The sequence below is a fragment of the Gopherus flavomarginatus genome, chromosome 1 (assembly GCF_025201925.1).
Source record: "Gopherus flavomarginatus isolate rGopFla2 chromosome 1, rGopFla2.mat.asm, whole genome shotgun sequence".
In the NCBI taxonomy this organism is placed as follows: Eukaryota; Metazoa; Chordata; order Testudines; family Testudinidae; genus Gopherus; species Gopherus flavomarginatus.
Window position 1 is genome coordinate 370,136,408 of NC_066617.1, and position 20,187 is coordinate 370,156,594.

General features: G+C 44.6%; 1 protein-coding gene and 1 pseudogene across 1 annotated transcript; both read left to right on the top strand.

The window, feature by feature from the left end:
* On the top strand, window positions 1–963 carry LOC127038274 (olfactory receptor 51G2-like). Its single transcript, XM_050930860.1, has one exon. It carries the CDS (start codon window positions 25–27, stop codon window positions 961–963), a length of 939 nt encoding a protein of 312 aa, XP_050786817.1. The 5' UTR covers window positions 1–24.
* Window positions 964–18,073: 17,110 nt separating this feature from the next.
* LOC127037960 (olfactory receptor 51G2-like) lies at window positions 18,074–19,038 on the top strand (annotated as a pseudogene).
* Window positions 19,039–20,187: the final 1,149 nt, after the last annotated feature.

Here is a 20,187-nt window from a genome sequence, read left to right on the forward strand (position 1 = left end):
AAACTACCTGTGCCTGCCCAGGACATGATGTCAGCTGTCAATGACACCAAATTCATCTCTGCAGTGTTCCTTCTCACTGGGATACCAGGGCAGGAAGACGTCCATCTCTGGATTTCTATCCCCTTCTGTTTAATGTATGTTATTTCGATAATAGGAAATTCAGTCATTCTGTTCCTTATAAAAACAGATCCAACCCTCCATGAGCCCATGTACATTTTCCTTTCCATGTTGGCCATCACAGACCTTGGCTTATTGATAGCCACCATGCCGACGATATTGGGCATATACTTGTTTAACTCTAGGGAAATCAGCTTTAATGCCTGTTTTACCCAGTTGTTCTTTATTCAGTCGCTTCAGTGCATTGAATCTTCCACACTCTTGTTGATGGCCTTTGACCGCTTCATCGCCATCTGTAACCCACTGAGATATGCTTCCATCTTAACCCTGCCGAGAATAGCCAAGATGGGACTGGTGTGTGTGCTAAGAGGAATAACCACAATATTCCCTCTCCCCCTTCTCCTGAAACGGTTCCAATACTGTGGAGACAATGTCCTCTCCCATTCCTACTGTGCACACCAGGAAGTCATGAAGTTGGCTTGTTCAGACAACAAATTCAACAACCTCTATGGCTTGTATCTTTCATTCTTAATTATGGGGTTGGATTCACTGCTCATCTTCCTCTCGTATGTGATGATCCTCAAAACAGTGCTGAGTGTTGTGTCGCAGACAAAGTGTCTTCGGGCCCTGAACACCTGTGTCTCCCACCTCTGTGTCGTCCTGCTTTTCTACACTTCAGAGATTGGTTTGTCTGTGATACACAGATTTGGGAACAGCTCGACTCATGTGCTTCAGATTCTCCTGGGGTATGTCTACCTTCTGGTCCCGCCCCTTATGAACCCAGTTGTGTACAGCATGAAAAGCAAACAGCTTAGATTGAGGATAATCAGATTGTTCATCAAGTGAAGGGTCAGTTTATCACCCAGTTCCAGCATTGATGACACAGGAGACGAAAAACCCAGGACACAGACACTGATTCCATCCTGGACCCTTACATCTGAGTTAAGATGAGCTACTCATCTCCTCTCTATAGAAAGAGGTTGAGATGGGGTCTAAGGCTTCGAGGAATGAAATGAGACTGTCCCCACCTGCTGGTGAGTGAGGACAGCACACAGGGGGAAGGAGACCAAGGCAGGCAGCAGCATTTACAAAATGACTGTGTTTGTGGAAAGCCAGGGGATCGTTGGGATATTGGGCCATAAAGAGCCATATTTGTAGCTCCTCCGACCTCAGAATTCCTCTTGATACAGTCAATAAAGAGAAGGGACGTGGATGTTGTTTCCTCTTACACTTGCACTGCCCATGTCCTGTCTCTGGTTAAACACCCATAGGCCATGGGGAAATCTGCAGAGCTTTTCTGCAGTCTGAGTCCTGATTCACTGTGAGCGCTCTGGTTTGCTGTGTGATCTATGAGGGCTGCAGGAGCTGTGGACAGGGGATATTCAAGGTGCACGGACACACATCCTTCCCCTACACCCTCAGCCAGGTGATTATGACTGAGTCCTGTCAGATTAACGCAGGAGAAGCCTTTCAGGCAACCCCCCCTGCACACAGTTCTTGTCTCAGCACAGCACACCTGCTGAGCCCATTCCACCGTCCCCCGAGCAGAGCTGTGTGAGTGAGGGTCTGACGCACAGGAGTCCTGAAAAGAGACTGAGGCCCAGTTTCCCTCCTTGTCCCCTGTGTTTGTGCTGCCCCAGCTGCTTTCCAAGGGGTGGGAATGGGAATCCGCTCCCACAGAGAGGCCCAGATAGCTCCTATCCCAGTCCAGCCCATTCACTGTCGGGAGACCACCTGTTCAAAAGGCAAAAACAGAACATATGCTGGGACCCCATCCCCTGTGTGGCCCCACCCCAGGCTTCCTCTTTCCCTGAGGCACCTCCCTCTCCCCCATTCTTACCTGAAACCATAATTCTCTGTTCCATCCCCTTCCTCCTTTGCCCCTCCTTCTGCCCCATCCCTTCCCCGGAACCTCACCCCCCGTTCCTCCTCTTTACCTGAAGCTCCAATCTCTCTCCAAACCCAAAGCCAGAGCCGGGCCAAGGTAAGAGCTGCCCAGGTTTCCAGAACCTCTATAACGAGCATCAGACCCTACTCCTATCCTGGGCAGGTGGATTGTGGGCCCGAGAGCAGCCCCCATCTTCTATCATCAAACCCAAGACATACCCCTAGGGAAGTTGGAGAGTCCAGGTCTCCCCACATTGGCCCAGAATTGAAAGAGCAGGGGGCAGAGATTTGAGGGAAGAGATGAGGCAGAGGGTGTGGCAAGCCTGAACCAATGCTAACCGCAGCAGGTAGGGCGGTGGAGTTTCCTGAGTAAAGAAGGAGGATGGGGCTGGAGGGTAGGAGTGTTTGTGTTTTGGAGTAGACTGAATTAATGCAACCCCACAAAGGAGACTCTTGTTTTAAGTACCCCAGGCTGAGAGTAACTCACTGGAACTACCAAAGGGGGAAGGGCAGGTTGCCTGGAGGGCTACCTCAGGCCCCAAGGGTGCACTCTGTGGTGACACCCATCCACAGGGAATTGGTTAAAGTGGGCTATACTCTTGGAAGCTGTTAGCCATCCCCAGTCTGCTCTAAACTCTGCACAGCTCTGTTACTCAGTGGAGCTGGCTTTGATTCTCTTGCCATGTGTGACCATGAGCAAGCTACTAACTGTCTCTGGGCCTCTGCACAGGTGGATCATAGCTTGGCCCTGCCTCACAGCAGTGGCGGGAGGATAAAGAGATTCCAGGTGCTCAGATACTCTGAGACCCTAAGGTCAGCGCTGTGTCAGGGTTCCACAGAGGAACCCTGACATTTGTCTATAAAAGGTTTCCTAACTCAGCCTCCTGTGACAGTTGCTTCTGAAAAGCCCTGTGACTCCAGCATCTTGGTCTCTGTGGCAGTTGTGGGGGTGCTCGGGGGTGACAGTGAGGGTGAGTAATGGATTTCTGAGGTGAGTGTTGGAGCATCACAGGGGTGTCAGGAGTTTCAGCACAGCCACAAGCCATTCAGACTGAGTGTGTCTAATGGTCAAACAGTGGAGCAACAGCCACAGGGGCTTCATCTTAAACTGTCTGGCTGGGAGAAATCAGCCTGAGGGAAAAGGTCAGCTCCACATGTTGGACCTGTAACATGTACACAGCTGAGCACTAGGGTGATGAGTGGGCCCAGGCTCAGCAGGTTTCAGCACAGGCTGCTTCCTCAAGAAAAGAGCAAACCAATGGGAAGATGTTCTCAGAGACACAGAGTAGTTAGTCTGGGTCTCAAGAGCTCCTTGGTGTCCCAAGAGAATGTAAGTTGGGCCAGTTCTGTTCCTCTATCTCCAAAGCAAAGCCTGTCTAACTTAGCTTGTAATGAGACGTGAGATAGACAAGATGTAGATGTGTGGCAGCTCCCTGTTATTTTATAACCATTATTTCCAATTCTCTGTGTTGTTTTTCAATAAACCTCCTAGTTTTAAGGAGGCTTGTGGTGATTGTATACCTCTGGTCACAAGCACCCAAAGGAAAGAAACTGTGGTGTCCAGTCAGAACTGCTTGGTGATAAGCAGCAGAGTCCTGTGGCACCTTATAGACTAACAGACGTATTGGAGCATGAGCTTTCGTGGGTGAATGCCAACTTCATCGGATGCATCTGACGAAGTGGGTATTCACCCACGGAAGCTCATGCTCCAATACGTCTGTTAGTCTATAAGGTGTCGCAGGACTCTTTGCTGCTTTTACAGATCCAGACTAACATGGCTACCCCTCTGATACTTGGTGATAAGCATTTAGCATAGAGAGTGTTTTGTCCCCAGCTCAAAGAGTGGGACAATTTTGAGACTCCATGCATGTCATGAAAGGACCTGGTTTAGAGGGTAAAGAGATCATATATCCCGGTTTTACTGTGACAATCCCAATTCTTCTTGGCCATCATCCATCTGTGTTTAGTGCCTATCATCATACAGAGGAACAACTTGTTTAAGTTGCATCCAAAATAACGCTCCACTCAAGAGAATGATTCATAGAGTCATAGAGTTCCAGGCAAGAATTAACCATTAGATCATGTAGCCCAAAGGGTCTCACACTGAGTGGTGTGTGTGTGGAATATATTCCAGGATGGGCGTCAGAAGTTTTAGGGAAAAAAACATCCTGTCCAGATTCTACCCATAACAGGGAATTACTAGCTAAGTTGATTCCTCCATACAGATCTGGTCTTCATTCGGTGCTGTGTGTTTGTCTCTATGTGGCGCTGTGCATTTTGTTGGATTTCTCCCACTCCCTTTTCTCCTTCAACGGTTACAATACTGTCGATCCAATGTCTTCTCTCATTGCTATTGCATAAACCAGGACGTTATGAAGATGGCTTGTTCGGATATCAGAGTAAACAGCATCTATGGCTTGTCTCTTTCACTTTTGACTGTGGGACTGGATTCACTGCTCATCTTCCTCTCTTATGTGATGATCCTGAAAACAGTGCTGAGCATCACATCCCACGCGAAGTGCCTCAGGGCCCTGAATACCTGTGTGTCCCACCTCTGCGCCATCCTGCTCTTCTACACGCCAATGACCGGTCTGTCTGTGATACACAGATTGGGGGAGGACTCTTCTCCTCTGCGTAAGATTCTCCTGGGTTATATCTACATTCTCGTTCCGCCCCTGATCAACCCAATTGTGTACAGTGTGAAGAGCAAACACCTTCGTGCAAGGATAATCAGGGCGTTCTGTGACGGGTTAGATCATAGAAACCCCCTTGGGGTTGCCAACTGATGTGCCAAGACTACTTCTGCCCATACCTTCCCTGCCAGTTTGGGATTCCAGCACCCTGTGTTGTTGAGCCAGATACACCCGTGTGCTCCAATACAGACTCAGGGTCTGAACCATGTGCCCCAAAGCTGCAGGCTTAACTTAAAGCTGCTTAAGAAGTATTCTTGTCTTTAACACTCAGATGCCCAACTCTCAATGGGATCTAAACCCAAATAAATCTGTTTTACCCTGTGTAACGCTTGTGCAGGGTAAACTCATAAATTGTTCGCCTTCTTTAACGTTGATAGAGAGATATGCACAGCTGTTTGCTCCCTCGGGTATAAATACATACTCAGGGTTAATTCATAAGTAAAAAGTGATTTTATTAAACATAGAAAGTAGGACTTAAGTGGTTCCAAGTAGTGACGGAGAGAACAAAGTGAATTACCAAGTAAAATAAAATAAAACCTGTAAGTCTATGCCTAATACAGTAATAAAATGGAGTACAGATAAAATCTCACCCTCGGAGATGTTTCAATAAGTTTCTTTCACAGACTGGATGCCTTCCTAGTCTGAGCACACAGTCTGGGGCTCCCCACAGCAGCCTGAGCTCCTGCTTACCATGGCCCGACAGGGAGGGCAGAGGCTCAGCGGAAGTGGAGGAGCAGGGAGCAAGGTCTAATGGAAGAGATGGGACAGAGGGCGGGGCCCCTGGGGAAAGTGAGCAGGGGTTGTAGCAAGACTGCACCAATGCTCATCCCAAAAAGGAGTTTGGTGGATGGGTCCGTAAGGTAGGAGACTTTGTGTTTTAGAGAAGACTGAAATAATGTGAATCCTCAAAGGAGGCTCTTGTTTTAAGTACTCCAGGTGACAGTAAGTCATTGCAGCTCATTTGCAAGTTCAGTTTTTTACCGTTCATTTGCAAGAGTTATATATCCTCGCTGAATTCATACGAGCATTCAGAGTAGCAACTTGTTCAAGTTGCATCCAAGATGATTATCCATTAAAGACAACGACTCATAGAGTCACAGAATTTAAGGCCAGGAGGAGCCATTAGAACGTATAGTCCAGAGGTTCTCAAGCTGAGGGGCCAGCCACCCTGGTAGTGCAGAATGTATTCGGGGGGGTGTGGGGGTGAGAGAGAGAGAGAAGCTTTAGAAAAAAAACCCGTACAAATTTGACCTGCAGCAATGAATAACTTGCAAAGCCGATTCCCCCAGACAGATCAGGTTCTCAGGCAGCGCTGTTCATTTCACTCTAGGTAGCTCTGTGCATTTTGATGGATTTCTGTTAAGCTTGAATAGAATTACACAAAGTCATTGACATCTGCACAAGTATCCGTTTGCAAAGACATTTTGTTGGAAGCAGGGACCACAATTTTGTTTTTGCACTTATTCCAATGGACCATTGGCTCATTCAGGCAACAACAAAAAACATCAAGTGAAAAACAAAAAAGCCAAAGTGATGTTTTGAAGCCCTGCCCCACATATATCAGTATATGTATTTGTGTGGCAGGGGCGTAAACTCTTCCTGACACAAGGAGGGGGGTGGGGAGGGCGTGATCAAATATGTTTGAGATCCATTGATCTAGCTGGACCTCCTGTATTGCACAGGTGTTTACTTTCACCCAGTTACCCCTGTATTGAGCCCAATGACCTGTGTTTGACTAACACATCACTTTTGTTCCTCTAAAGCGGACCTTCCAGGAAGGCAGCCAGTCTTTGTCTGGAGGTATCAGGAGAATCCCACACCTCCCTTGGGAGTTTGTTCCATTGGTTAAGCACCCTCGCTGTTAAAAATGTGTACTTCATTTCCAATTTTATTTTGTCTGGCTTCAGTTTCCTGTCATTCATTCAAGTTATACATTTACCTGTAAGATTAAAGAACCCGTTAGTAGCTGGTATTTCGCCTGTGTGAAAGTGATTGCACACTGTCATCAAGTCAGCTCTCACTCTGCCCTGCATCTATGCACTACACCCCTGTTTATAGAGCCGAGGGTAAGTTGGAAATAATAGAGGAGGAGAAAGACCTGGACCTATTAGTTATGCCCAGGATAAACTGTGAGCCACCAATGTCATGCGGCTGAGAACAAGGCAAATGAGATCCTACAATGTGTCTGGTGAGACTGGGAGGTATTAACATCCTTACACAAGGCACTGTTGAGACCGCCTGTGACAATCTATGTAAAATTCTGGTAACTCGTATTCAAGAAAGATGAATTCAAACTGGAATAGTGTGGAGAAGGACTCCTAGGATGGTGAGGGAAACGGAGAGACTGTCTTATATGAAGACTGAAAAAGCTTAACTGGTTTAGTCTAAGAAAATGCAGGCTGAGCAGGGATCAGATTGCTCTATAAAGACATTGTGGGGGCGGAGGTGGTAACACCAAGGAGGGAGAAGAAGTAAAGGACAGAGTTGGCACAAGAACAAACTGACCTGGAGCAAAGTGAGGCTGGAAAGGAGAAGGAGGTTTCTGACCGTTAGAAGAGGGAGGTTCTGAAACAGCCTCCCAACAGCAGCAGTGTGGGGCAAACAACCCAGTTCATTTGAACATGGAGCTAGAAAGATTTATGCAGTGGGTGATATGCCGGGGTCACTTTTGATAGCAGGGGCCTGGGCTCTGGGAACCAGGAGGTCCCTTCCAGATCTGTGGGCGGACAGGGGGTTGTCTGGACCCAATAGAGAGCTAGGAGCAGGCAATTGGAGCTTGGCTTTGGTCACACTCCTTTCTATTAAGAATGTGCATGGCCTTGCTTATCCAGCATGTGCATGTCTCATGTCTGAACGAGAGGAAGAGACCCTCTGAGCTGTGCTGCAGGAACCAGTGATTCTCCAAGACAGCCACTGCTATATCCGGCTGGTATAACCCCGTTTCTTACAACAGGAGGCTTTGTAGCCCACTGCAGATGAACACAGCATCTCTGCCACTGATGGACTGTGTGACCAGAAATATCGACTAACTAACCCTCAATACTTCTGTTTGTGGGTGCGCCACTTGAGAAACGGCCAGCAGTGACAGCTCCTGGGATTTCATTGGGAGTCTTGCACTGTTTCCTGTCGTTGTTAATGCCCCAAGTTCTGGAACCAAGACACTGCATGGAGAATCTCAGCTTTCAATTTTCTTTAAAAAATGTTTCGTTTTCAAAGTGAATTGCAGAAAAGCTAGAAAACTAGGGCTGTTGATTAATCACAGTCAACACACACAATTAACTCAAAAAATTAATTGGGTATAAAAAATAATCACAATTAATCACAGTTTTAATTGTACTGTTAAACAATGGAACATCAAATGAAATTTAGTAAATATTTTGAATGTTTTTCTACTTTTTAAATATACTGTACTCTGTGTTGTAATTGAAATCAAAGTGCGTGTTATTTTTGATTGCCAACATTTGCACTGTAAAAATGATAAACCAAAAAACCTGTATATTTCAATTCACCTCATACAAGTGCTGTAATATGATCTCTTTGTTGTGAAAGTGCAACTTACAAATGTAGACTTTATTTGTTAAATAACTGCTTTCAAAAACAAAACAACATAAAACTTCAGAGCCTACAAGTTCACTCAGTCCCAGTTCTTGTTCAAGTTTCTTTACATTTAAAGGCAATAATGCTGCCTGCTTCGCAATTACAATGTCTCCAGAAAGTGAGAAGAGGAATTTGCATGGCACATTTGTAGCTCGCATTGCAAGGTACTTATATACCAGATGAGCTAAACATTTGTATGCCCCTTGATGCTGCAGCCACCATTGTGGAGGACATGCTTCTATGCTGATGACGCTAGTGAAAAAAATAATTTGTTAACTAAATTTGTGACTGAACTCCCTGGGGGCAGAATTGTAAGTCCCCTGCTCTGTTTTACTCGCATTCTGCCATATATTTCATGTTATAGCAGTTTTGGATGATGACCCAGCACATGTGGTTTATTTTAAGAACACTTTCACGGCCGATTTCAAAAAATGCAAAGAAGGCGCTAATGTGAAATTTCTAAAGATAACTACAGCATGCAGCCCAAGATTTAAGAATCTGAAGTTCCTTCCAAAATCTGAGAGGAAAGAGGTGAGGAGCATGCTTTCACAAGTCTTAAAAGAGCAACACTCCAATGTGAAACCTACAGAACCCAAACCACCAAAGGAGAAAATCAACCTTCTGCTGGTGGCATCTGACTCAGATAATGGAAATGAACATGCGTTCATCTGCAATGCTTTAGATTATTATTGAGCAGAACACATCATCAGCATGGATGCATGTCCCCTGGAATGGTCGTTGAAGGATGAAGGGATATAAGAATCTTTATCGCATCAGGCACGTAAATATATTGTGATGCCAGCTATAACAGTGGCATGTGAACACCTCTTCTCACTTGCAGGTGACATTGTAAACAAGCAGCAGGCAGCTTTATCCCCTGCAAATGTAAACAAACTTGTTTGTCTGAGCTATTGGCAGAACAAGTAGGACGGAGTAAACTTGCAGGCTATAAAATTTTACATTGCTCTTTTTGAATGAAAGTTTTTACTTATGATTCTACATTTGTAAGTTCAGCTTTCATGATAAAGAGATTGCACTGCAGTACTGGTATTAGGTGAATTTAAAAATATTATTTCTTTTGTTCTTTTATGGTGCAGTAATTGTAATCAAAAATACATATAAATTGACCACTGTACACTTTGTATTTTGTGTTGTAATTCAAATCAATGTATTTGAAAATGTAGAAAACATGCAAAATATTTAAATAAATGATTGTTTATTATTGTTTAACCGTGCAATTAACTGTGCGATTAATCACAATTATTTTTAATTGCATGAATAAATCACGATTATTTTTTTATCACTTGACATCCCTTTAAAAAATCTAAAGCAGCTGACTCCAAACGCTCGTAAACCAAAGGCAAATAAAAATAAACCCCACATTAATGTATCTCTTTACTTCTAAACCAATCTCATGGTTTTTGGGGGAGTGACATACTTGTTGAATGAGGCTTCGCGATACTGCGTAATGAGTTCAAATGATTTGAAAAGCAACTAGCAAATGAAACAAAAAATAGCAATTTTTTTTGGAAGTATGTGAGAAACAGTAAGACTGTAAAACAATCAGTGGACCATTGGACTATGAGGTGATAAGGGAGCTGTCAAGGAAGATTAGGCTGTTACAGAGAGGTTAAATGAAGCCTTTGAACTGGTCTTCGCTGCAGAGGATGTGAGGAAGATTCCCAAAACTGAGCCATTCTTTTTAGGTGACATATATGAGGAACTGTTCCACATTCAGGTGTCAACAGAGGAAGTTATGATGCTGAATCCATATTCATCATAGTGGTATAATTATGACATAATTATGAAGCATCTGGTACAATATATGGCTTGTGAGGTATCAAAAGTTATGATTTCCTGAATATCATTATCCTATGTGTGTGCATGTATCATTTTTGTACCTGAAGTTATATATACATTAGGACCAGACCACGTGACACTGAACTCCATTTTGGTACACATATTTTTCCACAGACTGGGCTGGGAACTTGGCTTGAAATAAAGGCTTTCTCTTACATGGAAAAAAAATATAAGGCATGGAGTGACGTCCTCTCTTGGCCTCACTCCCCACACAAGAAAACTCCTGGATACACCTGAGTAACAAAGATTAAACGGGGAGAAGTGCTGGACCCAGGCTAAAGGGATTTCTAGCCTGTGTATTAATATTTTGTGGACTGCTTGTATCCTCAATCAAGGTGACAAACTGACAATTCATATCCTATCTATATAATTTATTAGGCTCAGTCCATGGCTCTGTTTATTTTTCAACGCTCTGGCCTGGGAAATTGTCTCGAAACAAAAGGTCCTCGCCTTATGGAAATACTATATAAGGTAGGGAGTGACATCATTTCTTGGACTCACTCCCTACACAAGAGATCACCTCAAAACACCTGAGTAAGAGAGACTGGCTTCCTGGAAATGATGGTCCCAGGCTATCACTTATAAACACTTAAAATCCATGTTTTTGTAGCTAATAAATTTGTTTTATGCTTTATCTTTACCAGCACCTCCCTGACAAATATCACAGCTCTGTGTACAAATGCTGTTGCATATCTTTCCCACATCAGTGGGGAAAGTGACTTTAGTTAATGAGCTTACAAGATACAGAATCCTCTGCAGTGCAAGGTGGTATAATTTTGGGTTATACTCCAGCAAGGGTGCAAGGCAGGAGAGCTTGGAAATTGGCTGTTCTCTCCTGCCTGTTTTGGAGTGGCTTAGGTAAAGCACTCAGGCAGCTCAAATGGGTGCGTGGCATCACTTGCTGTCATGCTGGGTGTAACAGAGATAGCACAGGCTGGCTGTGTTACCACAAAAGCAGTGTAAGACTGGCCAGCCCAGCTGGAGGGTTAAGGGGCACATCGGTTCCCATGGCTCCCAGACTACACTCCTGGGATGACAATCTGTGACAGTGGTCTGTGTTATTAAGCTTCCTGAATTCATCAGTAATCTACATGGACTCCAGGGAGTTCCTGATGAACCCAGGAAGATGAGTACCACATACTGCCTCCTCAGCCACACTGGAAAATGTATGGCACATAATAAGGAAAAACTTCCCCAGGCAAACCCCACAACTGGTGGCCGGTGACCACAGCTGTGCCAGGGGAGACATAGCCTGCCCTTGCCAATAATATCTGCCACTCATGGTTCCAAACATTCTATTAGCTTTTTTATTGACTGCTACTGCACTTTGAGTGGATGTTTCCAGAGAATTATCCACACTGACTCCAAGATCTCTTTCTTGAGTGGTGACAGCTAATCTGGAAACATCATCTCTCAGGTATAATTAGGATTATGTTTTCCAAAGTGCATTACTTTGCATTTATCTACACTGAATTTCATCTGCTATTTTCTTGCACTTGGTTGCCACCCCTTGCCACCTTAAAATGAGTGGCCTGATGGAGAAGTTTAATTGAACTTTGGGGGCCATGATACATAAATTCATCAATGAGCACTCCAGTGATTGAGACCTAGTGTTGCAGCCATTATTCTTTACCTACAGGGTTGTACCACGTCACAGTTTAGGGTTCTCACCATTTGAACTTGTGTATGGCTGCAAGGTTAAGGGGCCATTACAGCTGGTGAAGCAGCAAAGGGAGGGGTTTACGCCTTCACCAGGAACTAACATTCTAGACTTGATAAGCAACCTACAAAACACCCTCCAAGACTCTTTAGCCCTAGATAGAGAAAACCTAAAAGATGCTCAGGAAGAGCAAAAGTCCTGATATGATAAACATGCTGTGACTTGCCCAGGCAGCTATCCAATACCACGCACAGAGGAGCCATTGGAGAAACTAGGACGTGCCCAATTCATCTCTACTTTAGACTTAACCAAGGGGTACTGGCAAGTGCCGCTAGATGAATCTGCCAAGGAAAGGTCAGCCTTCATCACCCATGCTGTGAAATGTACCCACCACCTTCCAGAAACTTGTAGATAGTCTCCTAGCAGGATTGAGAGAATCTGCAGTCACCTATCTTGAGAATGTGGCCACATTTTCTGATTCGAGTGCATAAGGGAGGCAGGACAAACTCTTAAGGCTGAAAAGTGTTAAATAGGCCTAAACAGAGTGACTCATTGTGGACACCAGTTGGGTCAAGGAACTATCAACCCACTACAGGCCAAAGTGGAGGTTATCCAAAAGTGGCCTGTCTCAAAGTCAAAGAAACAGGTTCAATCCTTCTTAGGCTTGGCCGCATATTATAGGTGATTTGTACTGAACTACAGCAAAATCTCCACCCCACTGACAGACCTGACCAGAAAGAAACAGCCAAATGCAGTTCAGTGGACTGAAGAGTGTTAAAAGGCCTTTAACCAGCTTAAAGTGACATTCATGTCTGATCCTGTCCTAAGGGCCCCAGACTTTGACAAACCTTTCCTAGTAACCACAAATGCATCCGAGCATGGTGTGGGAGCAGTTTTAATGCAGGAAAGACTGGATCAAGAATTCCATCCTGTTGTATTTCTTAGCAAAACACTGTCTGAGAAGGAAAGCCATCGGTCAATCAGCGAAAAGGAATGTTATGCCATTGTGGACACTCTGGAAATGCTACGCCAATACATTTAGGGCTGACATTTTCACCTGCAAACCGACCATGCTGCCTGAAGGGGCTTCATACCATCAAGAAAAATAACAAAAAACTTCTTCAGTGGAGTTTAGCTCTCCAAGATTTTGATTTTGAAATAGAACACATTTCAGGAGCTTCTAACAAAGTGGCTGATGCACTCTCCCATGAAAGTTTCCCAGAATCAACTGGTTAAAATTGTCCTTGAAATGTGGGAAATATTGTTAGTTTTTTATATAATCAGTAGTATATCTAAAGGTGCATGTGTCTAATTAACTCTGTTTTCTCCCAGAGCTCCAGGAAGAAATCACAACCAATGTGGAACAGGCTGTCCAGCACTGTCTGTGATTTGTGATGTGTGTCATAAATAGAAAGAGAAGAGTAACAACCTTTATGTATTCAGTAATATAAAATCCCTTCTGGCCAGAAGTACGGAATCACTTACCTATATGGAGTTAATCAGTTCAATTAACCTAGTTGGCACCTGACCAGAAGGACCAATGGGAAAAGAGGATACTTTCAAATCTCGGGTGGGGAGGAGGTTTTGTTTGTGCTCTTTTTGTTTGTTCCCTCTCAGACAGAGAGAGACCAAGCAAGTAAACCATCTCTTGAAAAGATACCTTGAAATGATACATCTAAAATTAAAGAAATTGTAAGCAAAGGCAAGGAAATGTGTTAGGTTATCTTTTGTTTTAGCCAGTACATTTTCCCCGTTCTAAGATGGAGTTTTATTCCTGTTTTTTTTTGTAACTTTGAAGCTATACCTAGAGGGTATTACTCTGTGTTTTAGATCTTTTTATTTACCCTGTAAAGTTATCTTCCACCCTGATTTTACAGAATTGCTTCTTTTACTTTTTCTTTAAACTAAAATTCTTCTTTTAAGAACCTGAATGATTTTAGTGTCCTAAAAATATAGGGTCTGGTATGTACAAGTATTAAAGGTAATTGCTTGCTATATTATTCTCAAGCCTCCCCAGGAAAGGGGAAGGGCTTGGGGGGATATTTTGGGGAAATAGGAACTCCAAGTGGTCCTTTTGTCTATATCATTTTTGGTGGCAACAGTACCATCCAAGGACAAGGAAAGGATTTGTGCCTTGGGGAAGTTTTTAACCTAAGCTGGTAGAATTAAGCTTAGGGGGTCTTTCGTGCAGATTCCCACGTCTGCACCCCAGAGTTCAGAGTGGGGAGGGGACACTGACAAAAGGTTCCTAGAGCAGTTGTGGAGGCACAGAGATTGTGGGTGGGCCTAGATAGCAGTGGATCATTGAGATCTGTGCATAACTTTGGGATTCCCTGGATCCTGGGTCCCTTTTCATTCCTCAGGAAGAAGGGAAGGGACCTTTCCCTATTGGAATGATCTGAGGGATATTTCCACGTAGGGATCCTTGTGGAATCTCCCTTCCCTGGCCTGCACCATGTTTTGTAATGTGGGAAAGGGGGCTGCTAGGGACAAATCTGGTCCTATATTATTATTCTTATTATTTTATTATTTTATTATAATTTATTTTATCTCATATCGGTGACTTGTTCCCCAATACCCTCAGGTTTATTTGCTCCTCGAAATTTAACCAGCAAATGCATTTTCAAAGGTTTTATTCTCCTTGTTAATTGTGAATGCAGGAATTCAGAGCTGATTTTCTCTGCAGTAAAAGAGCCGAAGGGGCATATCTCTATTTCCTTTCTGTCTGAGGGCTCTAGAATCTCTGTCCTGTAGATGTCCCTTAGAGTTCCCAGGGCTTCTGGCATCTCTTCTCGCTCTCTGCTCTCCGAGTGCCAGATGTCAGGCCTTGTACCCTTCCCTCTCATGGGATGACATCCCATGATGCTCCCACCCTCAGATAGGCCCCAGCACACTGCAGCTTGACTGTGCTTACCCTGCAGGTCTGGGTGGGGGTTCGGCACCTGTGGTTCTTCCCTGTGGGAGGCTGTGAGCAGTGGTGAGATGAGTGACCAGCCAGCCTTCTGGAACCAAAGTGCTGTTTAATGTGAACTGTAGGAATAAAGCGTAACATGGGAGAATAAGAGGGTTTTCAAAAATCAGTCTGAACCCATCTAACTCCAAACTCTGCCACTCTAACGGGGACTCAGACAGGCCGGGGGCGTTCAGACTTCCCCAGCGGTGTCTGTGCCTCTCAGCCTGAAGAATTTCTCAGTAACAGCTGTCCCACCTCTGGACAGACTCCTAGAACTGGCAAAACAAACTGGATAATGTGGTTAGAGCATGGAAATAGGTTCTTCTCAGCTTGTAGCTCTGGTGTTGTCTCTCATCCTCCCTGAAGTGCTGGCTGAGAGATGGTTTTTCTTCAGCAGTTCCTTCCCAGCCTTCTTGTTTTCCAGCAGCATGATATTAAATTCAGAAGAGCCATACTGGTTTCACCCAATATAACCATAAGACAAACATCCCAGTAGTTAACCCACTATAGCTATAAGCAAACATCCCAAGAACTTGGTTTAACTTACACATACATTATGGCACCTCAGCTTCATATCTGTCCCAATACCACTTTAGGGTGCTACGTATTTTAGGAATACAGGACAGAGATAGTCAGAGAATGAGAGTGAGAGAGCAATAGACGACTTTCCTGTGTGAAATAAAGTTACATTTCCATGAATACTCCATGCATTTGACTTTGAAATTCACTTCCTGCTACCTCTTTGCGCCTGAATAACAGGTGTTGAGGGTACTACTTACCCCAGAGACTGACAGCTCAGGGAATGAAAATTTTCTATACTAATCCCAATGCCTGTTACCACTCTGCATACAGGCTGCAGACTGACAGAACAGAACCTGAGAAGAACCAGTCAGCTGTTAACTCAGGGACAGAGGGGCTACCATACTTTTGTTTGCCGACAAGTGACTGAATGAGGGCTGAGACATTCAATCTTCTCAGGTTCTGAAGAAATCCAGGTGACAGATGCTACATTTTAAGTCCCACTGTAACCTGCGAAATCATCTCTGAAAGCAGATCAGAGGGGAGATAAATGGTGGACGTGTGTTTACTAAAATACAAATATGTAAATGTTATGACAAAACTTTTAATTGTAATATTATTACAAACCAAACTTTTGTGACACGCCTGTATATCAAAAACCAGCAGGAAAATTGTTGGAATATTTCCAGGAAGGAGCAGTGGTACCTTTACTCCTTAATTCCTTTTGCTTTAGAAAGTGTTTCAGAAGTGATCCACATACTGTTTGCAATGGTTTTGTGTTATTTACCCTTTGTTCAGCAAAGAGTTATATGATTCTGCCACCTCGTAACTGACCAGAAGCTGTTTCTAACACCTACATTCAGGGTCATGAACAAAATCCCTTTGCAATAAATGTGCAAGACTTTCCAAAAAGACATGAGAGAACAGAAGCGCTGGTCTGTGTTTCAGGAGAGTAGAGCTGAGTGCAGGACAGGGGAGTGTAATAGTGGTTGTATATAATTTGAACCCACTAATGCTTACATGAGAATGGCTGAAGCAACTTGCACACTCAAGTTATTTCCTTACTTACGGATAATAGTGCAAACCTAGTGTTTTCACTATTTATCCATATGTGTCATTATCCTCACATCCACCCAACTGAAGTAACTGTCTGTGTCAGCTTCTCACTTGCCAAATATCTATAGACCATGGTATGGGGAGAGATCAGAGAGTGAGAAGAGATGCCGGTAGCCTGGGAACTCTAAGGAATATTTACAGCAGAGAGATTCTAGAGCCCTCATAGACTCACAGACTCATAGACTCTAGGGCTGGAAGGGACCTCGAGAGGTCATCGAGTCCAGTCCCCTGCCCTCATGGCAGGACCAAATACTGTCTAGACCATCCCTAATAGACATTTATCTAACCTACTCTTAAATATCTCCAGAGATGGAGATTCCACAACTTCCCTAGGCAATCTATTCCAGTGTTTAACTACCCTGACAGTTAGGAACTTTTTCCTAATGTCCAATCTAAATCTCCCTTGCTGCAGTTTAAGCAGGTCCTGTGAGGATGAAGAGAAGGCTGTAGGACAGGGGTTGGCAGCCTATGGCACGGGTGTCGAAGGTGGCACTCAAGCTGATTTTCAGTGGCACTCACACTGCCCGGGTCCTGGCCACCCGTCTGGGGAGATCTGCATTTTAATTTAATTTTTAATGAAGCTTCTTAAACATTTGAAAAACCTTATTTACTTTACATATAACAATAGTTAAGTTATATATTATAGACTTCTAGAAAGAGACCTTCTAAAAATGTTAAAATGCATTACTAGCACGTGAAACCTTAAATTACAGTGAATAAATGAAGACTCAGCACACCACTTCTGAAAGGTTGCCAACCCCTGCTGTAGGATGATTGAACTCTCTGGATTCAGTCAACATAGACCAGGCAAAGCACTTCAGTTCCTCTTGGAGGGATTTTTGAGGGTCAGAGTGTATCACCAGGAGCAGTTGATAAGGGAAAGTTAAAAGAGTCCTGTTCTGATTGAATTTATACATTTAAATCTGGGGTGATGCCATTCAAGGCAATGTTATTGAATTAATAATTTGTGCCGAAGAATGTATCCCATGTACTGCAAATAGGCAGTGGCTTAATTTGGACTATCAGGAGTAGAGAAATTTAAAAATTATATACAATGAGACAATGGAACACGTTTATAAATAGCTTCAGTGCAGTACAGATAAATACAATCACAGTTTTTCGCATGCATTTGCCAGGTGTTTACACGCATCTCATAACACAATGGATCATATTAAGAGGTGGAGGGCCAGAAAGTGTCTGTGGGAAAGTCACAGCTGTAAAATCACACAGCGCTGAAATAGATTGTGGAACTCTCAGCCACAAGACATCAATGAGGCCAAGAGTTTAGCTCAACGAGGAACTGGACGTTTATACAGATAACCTGAAAATACAATTAGAGTAGAGAGAATTGTTTCAAAAACTCTTCAATCAGATCTAAACTTTCCTGACTTGCACCACAACATTTGTGGGTGCAGATTATTTCAAAGCGTTCTACTGCAGGGTGTCTTCCACTTCCTCTGAAGGATCTAGAACTGGCCACTGGATACTAGGCTGCATGGAATATGGGTCTTATCCACTCTGGCAATGCCTATCTGCCATGTAAATCTAAGACTATGTTTTTGCTGATCTTCCTTGAGCTCCTTGGAGTCTCTCGACTGGCACTGAGAGCAGGCAGATGTCTATCTAAATGTCATCCAGTCTCCTGTTATTTTTCCTTTTAGGAAGGAAAGTTCAGAACTACTCGGATCTGTCCAGTCCATGATGTCAGCTGTCAATAACACGAACTTCAACTCTGCAGTGTTCCTTCTCATCGGGATACCTGGGCAAGAAGACGTCAATCTCTGGATCTCTGTCCCCTTCTGTTTAATGTATGTTATTTCAATAGTAGGAAATTCAGTCATTCTGTTCATTACAAAAACAGATCCAAGCTCCATGAGCCCATGTACATTTTCCTTTCCATGTTGGCTGTCACAGACCTTGGCTTATCAATATCCACCATATCGACAACACTGGGTATATTCTTGTTTAACTCTAGGGAGATCAGCCACGATGCCTGTTTTGCCCAGGTGTTCTTCATCCACTTGTTTGAATGCATTGAATCCTCTGTGCTGTTGTTGATGGCCTTTGACCGTTTCATCGCTATCCGTGACCCACTGAGATATGCTTCCATCTTAACCCTGCCTAGAATAGGTAAGATGGGACTGGTGTGTGTTCTCAGAGGGGTGACTGTAATGCTCCCATTCCCTATTCTCCTTCAACAGTTCCAATATTGTCGATCCAATGTCCTCTCCCATTGCTACTGCATAAACCAGGACGTCATGAAGATGGCTTGTTCAGATATCAGAATAAACAGCATCTATGGCTTGTCTATTGCTATCTTGATGGAGGGGTTGGACTCGCTGCTCATCTTCCTCTCTTATGTGATGATCCTCAAAACAGTGCTGAGCATCACGTCGCAGGCGGAGAGTCTTATGGCCCTGAACACCTGCGTGTCCCACCTCTGCGCCGTCCTTCTCTTCTACACACCAATGATCGGCTTGTCTCTGTTGCACAGATTCGGGGAGGGCTCTTCTCCCTTGCTTCAGATTCTCCTGGGCTACATTTCCCTGCTTGTCCCTCCTTTGATTAATCCCCTTGTGTACAGCGTGAAAAGCAAACACCTTCGTGCGAGGATACTCAGGGTGTTCGTCAAGTGAAGGTTCAGTTCATCGTCCTGCTCCAGCACCGATGACATGCAAGACGAGAAATACTGGCCACCTATTCCATCCTGGACCCTTAAATCCAACACAACATGCGCTACTTATCTCCACTATGTGGAGACAGTAGTTCAGATGGAGTCCAAGGCCTGGAGCAATTGTAGAGGGGCTGGTGAGGGAGGGCAGGGCACTGGGGAAGGAGACCAAGACAGGCAGCAACATTTACAAAGTGACTTTGTTCGTTGAGAGCCTGGGGACTGGTTGGATGTTTGTTCATAAAGAACCATATCGGTGCCTGCTCAGACCTCAGAATTCCTCTCAATACAATCAATAAAGAGAAGGGAGGTAGATGTTGTTTCCCATTGCCCTGGCTTGACACTGTCCTCTCTCTGGTTAAACATTCGCGGGCCATGAAAAAAACTGCAGAACTGTTCTGTTGTCACAGTCCTGGCCCTTCCTGAGCGCTCTGGTTGCTCTGTGATCCACGAGGGCTGCAGGACATATGGACAGGGGCTATTCAAGGTTCACGGACACCCACCCTTCCCCCACTCCCTCAGCCAGGTGCTTGTGACTGAGTCATGTCAGAGACAGGATTAATGCAGGAGCCTCAGGAGAAGCAGAGCAGAGCTGTGTGTGTGAGTGAGGATATGACACACATCAGTCCTGGCAAATGATTCAGGCTCAGGTTCCCTCCTCCTTCCCTTCATTTGTGCTGCTCCAGCAATGAAAAGGAGCGGAAATGGACCTCAGCTCCCCAACAGAGGCACAATCAGCTCCAATCGCAGAGCAGCCCATTCACTGCAGGGTGACCACCCTTTCAAAATCAAAAGAGGGATAGAGGCAGGAGCCCCACCCCCTCTGTGACACTACCCCACCCCTCTTCTTCCCTGTGAGGCCCCACTCTCTGCTCCTCTTCTTCCCCCAAGCCTCCACCCCGTCTCCAGGTCAGAGGCTATAGGTGGGCCATGGTGAAATGTGTCTGGGTACCTAGAGCCACTTTGAGGACCACCAGATCCTCCAGCTGCCTTGGACAGGAGGCTGCAGGGGCCAAGAGAAGCCTCCAACCTGTGTCCCTGCCCCCCAGGACACACCCCAGGGAAGGTGGAGAGTCTTGGGCTCCTCACGGCAGCCTGGGCTCCTGGGGTCGCT

Bases quoted from the DNA above. Each gene is read 5' to 3' on its own strand.
- LOC127038274 (XM_050930860.1), top strand. From the start codon at position 25: ATGATGTCAGCTGTCAATGACACCAAATTCATCTCTGCAGTGTTCCTT.